General features: G+C 37.2%; 1 protein-coding gene across 1 annotated transcript; it reads left to right on the top strand.

The window, feature by feature from the left end:
* On the top strand, positions 1-9,117 carry SMCO3 (single-pass membrane protein with coiled-coil domains 3). Its single transcript, XM_066253209.1, has 2 exons — positions 1-69; positions 8,399-9,117. Exon 2 carries the CDS (start codon positions 8,415-8,417, stop codon positions 9,090-9,092), a length of 678 nt encoding a protein of 225 aa, XP_066109306.1. The 5' UTR covers positions 1-69; positions 8,399-8,414; the 3' UTR covers positions 9,093-9,117.
* Positions 9,118-10,886: the final 1,769 nt, after the last annotated feature.

The following is a 10,886-nucleotide window of genomic DNA, read 5'->3' as shown; positions in this document are numbered from 1 at the left end:
AGATGAAAAAGCACTTCAGCACTACTACTAAACAACTGCTGGGACTACTGAACTAAGAAACACAGCTAGGTAAGCAATATGGCTATTTATTTCTATTAGTATTGATATAATACTGTTCCTCAATGTTATAGGCAATTTGAAAGAACATGTCAGTCTTAAGTCATAGCCATAAATATAATAAAGTAATAAAACAACTTTAAGAGGATCCCATGGCATGTTCTTTGTGATTATTTCTCTGAAGACTCCAGAGAAAGAAGAAAATGTACAGCTTATATGACTGATTAAGTCAGAGTAGGAGGAAAAGCAGGAAAGGCATCAATTTTAGAAAGGATTAAGGGGGAAGTGGCACTTGTGTGACTGTGTGTTGTTTACATGGATTGTTAACTTTCCTTTTATGTCTTTAACATTAATATAAGCACTCAGTATCTGTAACAGAATGAGTGTGCAATCGAATACTAGTTAATATATAGTGTTTATGTTCCTTCACAAGTCATTACATTTAAATATTATTAAGAATTTATTGTATGTCTCCAAATAGACTGTTATCTTCTTCAGAGCAAAAAAACCCAAAACATTATTTTAATTACTCAAGGCATACAGTAGATGTTATTCAAGTAAGCAATTGGTAAATGCTGATGAATGACATTGATATTCTGCTTTCTGATCAGAAATGTTCTTTAGAAAAATTTACATCAGAAAATATCATCACACCATCATCAACTTGTTTCTCTTTTCAATTAAAGGACATGGTTTTGTATTAAAGAAGAAGGCTCAGAACTAGTTAGTAACTGTTATTTTCTTCTAAGAAGCTTCTGACCTTACCACCGTCCAGGAGTCCCCAAACTTTTTACACAGAGGGCCAGTTCACTGTCCCTCAGACCGTTGGAGGGCCACCACATACAGTGCTCCTCTCACTAACCACCAATGAAAGAGGTGGCCCTTCCGGAAGTACGGTGGGGGGCTGGATAAATGGCCTCAGGGGGCTGCATGCGGCCTGCGGGCTGTAGTTTGGGGACGCCTGAGTCCTAGACCTTATGCCCACACTCCCGAATAAATGAACCTTGCATGATAGCCGAACCTATTGTGAATACTAAGGAAAAGTGACAGCAGGGAGAAATATAAAACCTCAGAGAACACTAAAAACAAACATCAGAGGCTCAGACAGGGTCATATTTTTCTTTCTTTTTAAAAAATTGTCACAATGGGAAAAGTTAAAACATCCACAGAAGTGAAGATATTAATACAATACAGTCCCATGTCCCTATAATCCACTTCAAAAATTATCAAAACAAGGTCCATCTTATTTCCTCTATAACCCTACTCTGCTATTCCTTCGAGGTAACTTGGAAGCAAATCTCAGAAACTGCATCATTTCATCACTGTTTTCAGTATGTATTTCTACAAAGGCAAGAACTATTCTTCTTAAAGTGGAACTTTATGCTCTCCAAATCAATATTTAACAGCACTATCTTTGACTTTGAAACATATTCAATGTCCTGCAGTAAACATTTATTTTTGGTGGCAGTGTAACAAGTATTTAGAATGCAATTTACAATACATATCAAAAGTAATATAAATTTTAATTCCATTAATTACATAGTTCTTCCACAAATTTATCCTGAGGAAATAACCCAGATACAAGAAGAAAGAAAGGGGAAACTATGTGTATTAAAGTGCTCACTAGAATATCATGGTAGTAAAATAATAGTGGATTTATTCAATTTTAGTAAAGATTTTTTATGGAATATTTTATATAATCAATGAAATTATTATAAAATTAGAAATATGGTTATTTAAGTAAATCAATGTTATATAAAATTTTATTTATATTATAATGACAACTTTGTAAAAATACTTATAAACAAAATTGAGACAATAACAAAAAAATTAAGATGATAGGTTTTTGGGCATTATTTCTCCTATTTTAAAGTTTATATATTAGTGCTTCCTTTTTTTTTTTTTTTTTTACAGAGACAGAGAGAAAGTCAGGGAAAGAGACAGTGACAAACAGAGAGGAAGGGAGAGAGATGAGAAGCATCAGTTCTTCATTGCGGCATCTTAGTTGTTCATTAACTGCTTTCTCATATGTGCCTTGACTGGGGAGGAGGGGACGACAACTACAGGAGAGCGAGTGACCCCTTGTTCAAGTCAGTAACCTTGGGCTTCAAACCAGTGACCTTTGGGCTCAAACCAGCGACCATGGAGTCATATCTATGTCTATGATCCCACATTCAAGCTGGTGAGCCCATGCTCAAGCCGGATGAGCCCACATTCAAACCAGCGACCTCAGAGTTTTAAACCTGGGTCTTCCGTGTTCCAGTCCAATGCTCTGTCCACTGTGCCACCACCTGGTCAGGCTATTAGTGTTATTGACTTTATATTTTAAAATACTGTTTTATCAAATCTTTTATTTTTAATTTCTTTATTTTGCTTAATCCCTTTACCTTTTTTCACCCAGGCTCACAACCCTTATTTTTCATTTATTCATGTTATTATTCTACCACCCATCAAAGCACATGTCACACATCACTTTTTCCATTAACTTCTACTAATCACTTCAATATTAATTTCTGTCTTTAAACGTCTATAGCACTTGACAGTCAATGCACTACTGTTATTTGCAAAAGTATTCTGAGAATTTTTTATTTGGATATGTGATAATCAATACATTTTCATTTTGTAAAGTGATCTCTTTCCTGAAAAACCAAAACAATTCTATAATATCACTAAATTAATTTTTAAATAGAGTAATTATATATTTCTACCATTTCTTGTATGCTCTTTAATCTTGAATGTTTACTTCTCAATTTGATAAAACTGATGTGGATTCAACAAGAATCCATCTGAAGAAAGCTAGTCTTTGTTTCCATTCCAACATACTGAGACATGCTGATCACTGGCATTCTCAAATTTGTTCACTTTTATTTTATGAAATAACAAGTTAAAATACATATGATTTCCAAACTCTGTTTTAGCAACAGAGCACTCATCAAATACAAGTTTACCCACCCACAGCCCAAATACTGCAACACAAGAAAGCACAGCTACTGGGGTGAAATAAGCAGTCAGAGACCAAGGGGTCCCCTTACTGGCTTGTAAATCCCTATCAGGCTGCCCCAGGGCTCTTTAGAGCCTATTTCGTGAACCACTATTTAAAAAGGACACACATGCCTGACATGTGGTGGCGCAGTGGATAAAGCCTTGACCTGGAATGCCGAGGTCGCCGGTTTGAAACCCTGGGCTTGCCTGGTCAAGGCACATATGGGAGTTGATGCTTCCTGCTCCTCCCCACCTCTCTCTCTCTCTCTCTCTCTCTCTCTCTCTCTCTCTCTCTTTCTCTCTTCTCTGAAATGAATAAATAAAATAAAAATAATTTTAAAAAATAAAGAAAGAAAAAAAGTACACACATAACACAAACTCTGCTGTGCTGAAGTAGATGGGAACAGCTCAGGGTGAATTTTTCACTGACAGGGAGCACTATCATGTGAAAACAAATAATGTAAAAATTCACATTTATCATACAAAAAGTACAAGCTATCAAAGCTGGATTAAGTAGACCACTTAGCTACCTGCTGGTACCAACTTTTTTTTTTTTAATTTATTTTTTTACAGAGACAGAGAGAGAGTCAGAGGAATAGACAGGGACCAACAGACAGGAATGGAGACAGATGAGAAGCATCAATCATTAGCTTTTCATTGCGCGTTGCAACTTCTTAGTTGTTCATTGATTGCTTTCTCATATGTGCCTTGACTGCAGGCCTTCAGCAGACTGAGTAACCCCTTGCTGGAGCCAGCGACCCTGGGTCCAAGCTGGTGAGCTTTTGTCCAAGCCAGATGAGCCCGCGCTCAAGCTGGCGACCCCGGGGTCTCAAACCTGGGTCCTTCCACATCCCAGTCCAACGCTCTATCCACTGCGCCACCGCCTGGTCAGGCCTGGTACCAACTTTTAAAAGTCATTTTCAAAATGACTTTAAACTGGTTTTTGAAACACTGAATTTTAAAGTCAATATTTAAAAGGTCATCCCTAAAAAGTCAGTAAAATAGAGGAACATATATGGTCCAGAACTCCTCTTAGGTATACTATATATATATTCTTAGTAAGACATCACCTAGCCATGCTTAAGTAATACCTAGGTTCTTTAAGGAGGGTGATGACAATTAATAAAAGGACTTTGGTTTTGCTGAATGAAGTAAGCAATTTAAGAGTCAGAACTAAATTGTCGTGGGCAATAGTGGAAATGCTGTACATTATTAACTGCAGTTTTCCACGTTGTAAGGTCGGTGGATAATGGGGGAAGGTCACATGAGGAACTTTGGCTGGGACCACCCACAACCAAGCACACCAAAAAAAACCTCCCAGGAGCTCTTTGGAAAAAAGTGACCATCTGCCAGCCAGTGAGATTTCACCACGTCATATTAGCTCAACCACCCTAGGGACCCTTTAAATATCTCCCACACGGGTCACCCCTTGCGACTTCCTTGGCCTCCATCTTTCCTGGGGGCCAGGGAACTTCATCAGGCGGGAAGCGCACTCTGTACTCAATAAAGCCTTTTATTATTCCACACTTCAAGGCTCCGGCCCCCTTCCTTCCTTCTCGGTGGGGAAAAATACCTTACACACGTGGTATGTAATTTCACCTCTAAATATCAAGCACATATTTTAGAGTAACAAATTGAAAGGGTGCAAATTATTAATCTGCCCTAGATGACTGAATGTCTCCATACAACCTAGTGTCAGTATATAATAAAGTCTGACTTATTTAAAATTTGAATTTTCACAAGTCAAGGACCACCTACCTCTATCTGTAATGTGGAATGGCATATAACTTCCAAGTTGACATGTAATTTTACTGTCTTAACTAGATGAGAAATTCCGTGAAAGCAAGGACCTTGCCTTTTTCATTTTCATGTGCTTCACAGAACCTAGCATACTACCTGTACATAGTAAAGTGCTACTCCATTAGATCAATTGTTACTGAATTATTAAATTGCTTCTTTCACGAGGCTTTTCAAATTTCACCTGTCCAATAAATAATTCATTAGTTTCACCTTCAAACTCCACCTCTCCTCCACCCAATTCTCTAGCATTTACCTTACCGTTGGGAAAGAAAGAATCCTGAACTGTGTTCAGTACTAGGGCAGGTATGGTGGCAGGCCTGCCAGAGGTGCTTGCATAAGGAACCCTCCCAAAGCCCTTCTCCAGGAAGAAAAGAACTAGGAAGGTAAGCCAGACTCAAAAAAATAAAAGTACTTTCTTTTTTGATGTGAGAAATAATACTGAGCACCTCTTGATGTCTCTTACTCAGTTTGTTATTGGCACAAAATTATGAATTGATTCCTGGATCATCTGGTTATAAAAGTGCATGAGCAAGGGCTTCAATCTGTAAAGAAAAAAAGATATTACTTTTGTAGTTGAAAAAGTACTGTCTTTGATTTCTGGTAAGATTTAACTTTTTTAATAAATGAGCCACTGTTTCTTCATTTACTGTCCAAGTTGTTTGATCATTTAGCTATTAGGTTATTACTGTATTCCTTATTAACAACAACATTCTTTAGAAATTCATATTTCTTCATTTTTTGTGCATACTTTTTAGTTTGCTTTTAGTTCCTTTTACATGCTCATCTTTGTTAATCAAATTTTTGTATGACTTTTTCAATGGTTTTAAGCTTATAAAGTTATCTTCTATACAGACATTTGAAAATTATCCATTTTCTTCTATTAGTTGATTTTACATAGATCATGTTAACAACATTTTTAAATTAACTTTTAATCCTTAAAACCATGTCATTATGCCAGGATCATTTATTAAATACTCATTTCAATTGCCATCAATTTAAGAGTCTACATTTATTATTAAATCAATTGTATAGAAGGGTGTCTGCTTTGAGCACTATTTTGTTCCATAATTCCATCTAGTCTTTCCCTTGTACAGTAGTGGATAATTTGAATTTTGATATATTTTAATATTTGAGAAGGAAAAAGTTCCATTGTTACTTTTCCCGAAAAAATAGGTAGTCCCTCATATTCAATCTTTCAGATACATTTTATGATTAATTTGTCATGTTATAACCATTAATGTGTTGACAAAGAATTGATCGCTTTGAGGCATCTAACCTTCCATTCAGGATGAAGGTTCATTTCTCCATTTGTCTATCTTAAGGTAAATAGAACCACTCACCGTATCTGGAAGTTACACTTTCAAATAATGGGATATGACAATTGCTAGAGATATATTCCCCTATTTCAAGGCAAGAAAGACCCCTCTCAACTAAATATCTAAGTAAGGATGTAGCTGGTGATCTTCTGAATTCAAGGTCAGAAACTGGAGTTTTCATTTCATGATAAAATATGACAACTAGGAACCAAAAAAAAGAAAAGAGTTTAATGGAAAATTCCTAAAAGTAAAAAGAGAAATCAAAGTTCAAATTTGTTGTTATCAAATTTCAGTTTGCCACCAGATGGTGTGTTTGGGGACTGTTTAATAGACCCTCAACAAACCATTATTTTTTAAACAAAAATGATATATTTTCAAAGTACTGTCTTGGGCAAATATGTGTCTGCCATGCATGCATACATGTATGTGTCTGTGTGCTGGATCTGAATCAAAGATAAAAATAAATTTCTGACCTGGTTAAAGTTTATTCCACTAGGGTTACCAGTGCATCATTCTAAATTTAACAGCATAGATGATTACGTTTCTAATGCATTTTTTAAAAATCTTCCCCTCTCCATTTCCAAAATATATCTCTGTGACTTGAAGAGTAGGTTATTTTGATGTTTCCTGTCTTGAAAGAAAAAAACCTTCATGCCTTCATCCAATGCTTCTCAAGTTCGCTTATCTAGGCTAAGAGGTATGGTCCTAAAACGGCCCAAATTAGTCAAGATACTGTTTATTCAAAAAGAGAATGTGCCAGATCCCACACAGATATACGGAACTGTTTTCTCTTACTTTACGCTCAAGAGTTTAAATAAAAAATAAAAATGCCAGGCACATAGTAATCCTACTCAAGATATGCCTATTGAGTATCCATGATTTTACTAGACTCAAGCTTTTACACACATAAACTCAGAACGTGCTCATTCCTTATTTTCTCTGTATGGTAGGTACTCTGAGCTAACTCTAACTTATCTTAATAATGGCTAAGTACACTACAGATCAATAATTTATAAGCTTTGCAAATGGAGAATCAGATAGTCAAAACTTCACATCCCCTGCACCAAGCTCACTTTCTCAAGTGAGACTTTAATCCAAGAAATTTTGAATATATACTTAATCACAAGGATTTTTGGTAAAGATTCTGTTATATTTGCCTTGCAATGTCCCTTTGGTTTAGAGAATTTGGCTATAAAAATATATAAAAGGATTTGAGGCCCTGGCCAGTTGGCTCAGTGGTAGAGCATCGATGTGGCATGTGGATGTCCTGGGTTTGATTCCTGGTCAGGGCACACAGGAGAAGCAACCATCTGCTTCTCCACCCCTCCCCCTTCTCTCTCTCTCTTTCTCTCTCTCTCTCTCTCTCTCTCTCTCTCTTCCTCTTCCACAGCCATGGCTCAGTTGGCTAGAATGAGTTGGCCACAGGCACTGAGGATGGTTCTACGGCCTCCACCTCAGGCGCTAGAATGGCTCCGGTTGCAAGGGAGCAACGCCCCAGATGGGCAGAGCATCGCCCCCTAGTGGGCTTGCCCAGTGGATCCCAGTCGGGAAACATGCAGGAGTCTGTCTCTCTGCCTTCTCTCCTTTCACTAAAAAAGGAAAAAGAAAACCCCAAACCATGTGTGTGTGTGTGTGTGTGTGTGTGTGTATAAAGCCATTGGAATACTGCAAACTAAGATAACAGAGTATATGTATAAACAAAGTTATATATTAATAGCCCTGTAAATTCTGGGAGCTTGTTATTCTTCTGGCCCTACTAATTTAACTCCAAATATTGTAGAAACCAGTCTGGTAGGTTTATTCAATGTGGTGATTAGACGCTGGAGAAATATAAAATCTAACTATTAACTTTGGTTATCAAGAGCTAACCATATCAAAACTGCAGTCTGTTCCAAATATGTTATTAAATATTACTTAGAAATAATCACACTTACAGGTATTTATTACTGATCAGATGCTTCATAAACACAAATATATCCTATCTAGGACTTCCCTTTACCACAAAATGTAATCCTTAATTAATGCATCAATAGGCTGTATTCTATTATCCGTATTTCCACACCTTGACTTCAACTTTCATAAAAATAATTGATTTTAAGAACCTGTTGGGTTTTCCGAGGAATTCCTTACATACCATATTGCTACTTTGCTATTAATGAAGTAAAAGATGTCCTGGTCAAATCTATGCAATCAGCAGACATTTTAAAAGATATTTAGTGAAAATTTACCATTTTATTTTTCAGAGGTCATATTTGAAATATGGCTCAGAGTGACTTCCTCTACCCAGATAACCCAAGGAGGCGGGAAGAAGTAAACCGTCTTCACCAACAGCTCCTTGACTGCTTATCTGACAGCTTCCATGCCACCAATAAGCTGACTGAAGTTTTAAATATGCATTTGGGGTGCAGGTTGGACTCCATTGAGATGAAAAGAAAAGGGACCATCAAAGAAAACTGTGATATCATCATCCAAGCTGTGATGAAAATCCAAAATGAATTGCACAAGGTTGATGAAGCACTAAAAGATAAACTAGAGCCAACCCTTTATAGAAAACTTCAGGATATTAAGGAAAGGGAAACCGAGAAAATTGCAATAGTACAAAAGGTTATTTCAATCATCCTGGGAGAAGCTACTTCTGTGGCCAGTGCAGTGGCTGTTAAACTCGTGGGCTCAAATGTTAGGACTGGCATAATTAACAAGTTGGTCACTGTGTTAGCTGAAATTGGTGCTTCTCTCCTTGGTAGTATAGGAGTTGCTGTTCTTGGCCTTGGCATAGATATGATCTTCCGTGCCATCCTGGGAGCAGTGGAGAAAACACAGCTAGAGGCAGCCATCAAAAGTTATGAGAAGCATCTGGTGGAATTCAAGGCAGCCTCAGAAAAATATCATCATGCCATTACTGAAGTCACCAACACAGTGAAACTACAAATGAAATAAACAGCCACCTTATTTGCCGCTGGAATATTTTCTGCTTCTCTCTCAATAACAGTCTTTGGTTTCTTGGATTAGGTTTGTTTTCCATAAGCTTCCAACATAGACATATATACAGTAAACGAACTGGAAAGAGAAATTATAGATGCTAAAACTAGATGACTCTTGAGTTTTGTATTAATGATGAATGCCTGGGTCAGCTAGTGCTAGATCCTGTGAGGTAAAATATTATGTCCCGAGATGTCTTCTCTCACTACTCGAACAGATCAGCATTAGGGGAAATGCTATTATAGAGCAGCAGGTGGAGAGGTTGCCTTTTCCTTTTCTAATTCCCAGTCAAAATCCTTAAAATGTACACTGAATGTAGTGGCTTTCATTTCTACAACTTCAGACTCCATTCAGTTCTAAGGGAATATACTTAATTTCTGCCTGGACACAAACCTTGGGCCTTTACATAGAATAGAAATACTACCATAATTTCAACCATCACTTTAAATCCAATTTTCTGTAAACTGGAAAAAACTGAAATATGGTTTGTAACAATTTCCTTCAATGATGAAAGGAGGCAATAGTTCTGTAAACTTCTAATTACTTGCTATAATCTGAATGGATTTTTAACAGATAAAAGTTAAAACTAAAAAAAAAATGGTTTTGTTTCTATAATTGCAATCAACCCTGACCAACTGTGGTGTGATGATCAAATATCCCTCAAGTGAATGTCTGAACACTATGTAACATTAAAAAAAAAAAAAAAAAAAAAAAAAGAAGCAGTAAATCCCAGGTATCCATGCAGAAAATGCATTTAGAATGCAGGAGGGGAAGTACCTCCTCTTTCAAGAATTTGTCATTCAGGCCCTGGCTGGTTGGCTCAGTGGTAGAGCGTCGGCCTGGCGTGCAGGAGTCCTGGGTTCGATTCCCGGCCAGGGCACACAGCAGAAGCGCCCATCTGCTTCTCCACCCCTCCCCCTCTCCTTCCTCTCTGTCTCTCTCTTCCCCTCCCATAGCCAAGGCTCCATTGGAGCAAAGATGGCCCGGGCGCTGGGGATGGCTCTGTGGCCTCTGCCTCAGGCCCTGGAGTGGCTCTGGTCGCAATATAGTGACGCCCCAGATGGGCAGAGCATCGCCCCCTGGTGGGCGTGCCGGGTGGATCCCAGTCTGGGCGCATGCAGGAGTCTGCCTGACTGTCTCTCCCCGTTTCCAGCTTCAGAAAAATACAAAAAAAAAAAAAAGAATTTGTCATTCAGAGGACAGTCATAATTGATTATCTTATGAGTTTTCAGAAAAATATAAATTTCATTTTCATTACTAGCAGAAAGCAGGAAGTTGCCTTTGCTTATATAAAGCTTTAGGTGGCCCATTTCATTAATTACCTAATTTCAGACAAATCCAGAGGCAATAGAGGTTTAATGGTTCAGATAAATTTCTGCAGATGGAAGTGTTTGTTTTCTAAATCCTGCATCAACTAATAATTCTCCATTGAGACTCAGATTATACTACAAAATTATTAACAAGATGTTCATGCAAGAATGTGTTTGTTATACAAAGTTAATTCCAGGTTCATCTAAATTTCAAAAAATGTCTTGAAATTTAAAAAGCTCAGCAATATCTCAACAATTAAAAGCTAAATGAAAGTTTAATTTTTCAAACATACTAATTTTCTCCTCTATCATGTCTTTCTAATATTAGTTGCAAAACATCACAATTTACTTCACCTTCACTATTAAATTCTTTTGTTTTTGTTTATTACCTGATTTATAAGCTTTGAAATACAAGATCTTTTTACTGTTCTTTCTGAGACTC

This window comes from Saccopteryx bilineata, chromosome 1 (genome assembly GCF_036850765.1).
Source record: "Saccopteryx bilineata isolate mSacBil1 chromosome 1, mSacBil1_pri_phased_curated, whole genome shotgun sequence".
In the NCBI taxonomy this organism is placed as follows: domain Eukaryota; kingdom Metazoa; phylum Chordata; class Mammalia; order Chiroptera; family Emballonuridae; genus Saccopteryx; species Saccopteryx bilineata.
The sequence above is the reverse complement of the archived record's forward strand: the minus strand, read 5'-3'. Positions and strand labels throughout refer to the sequence as shown.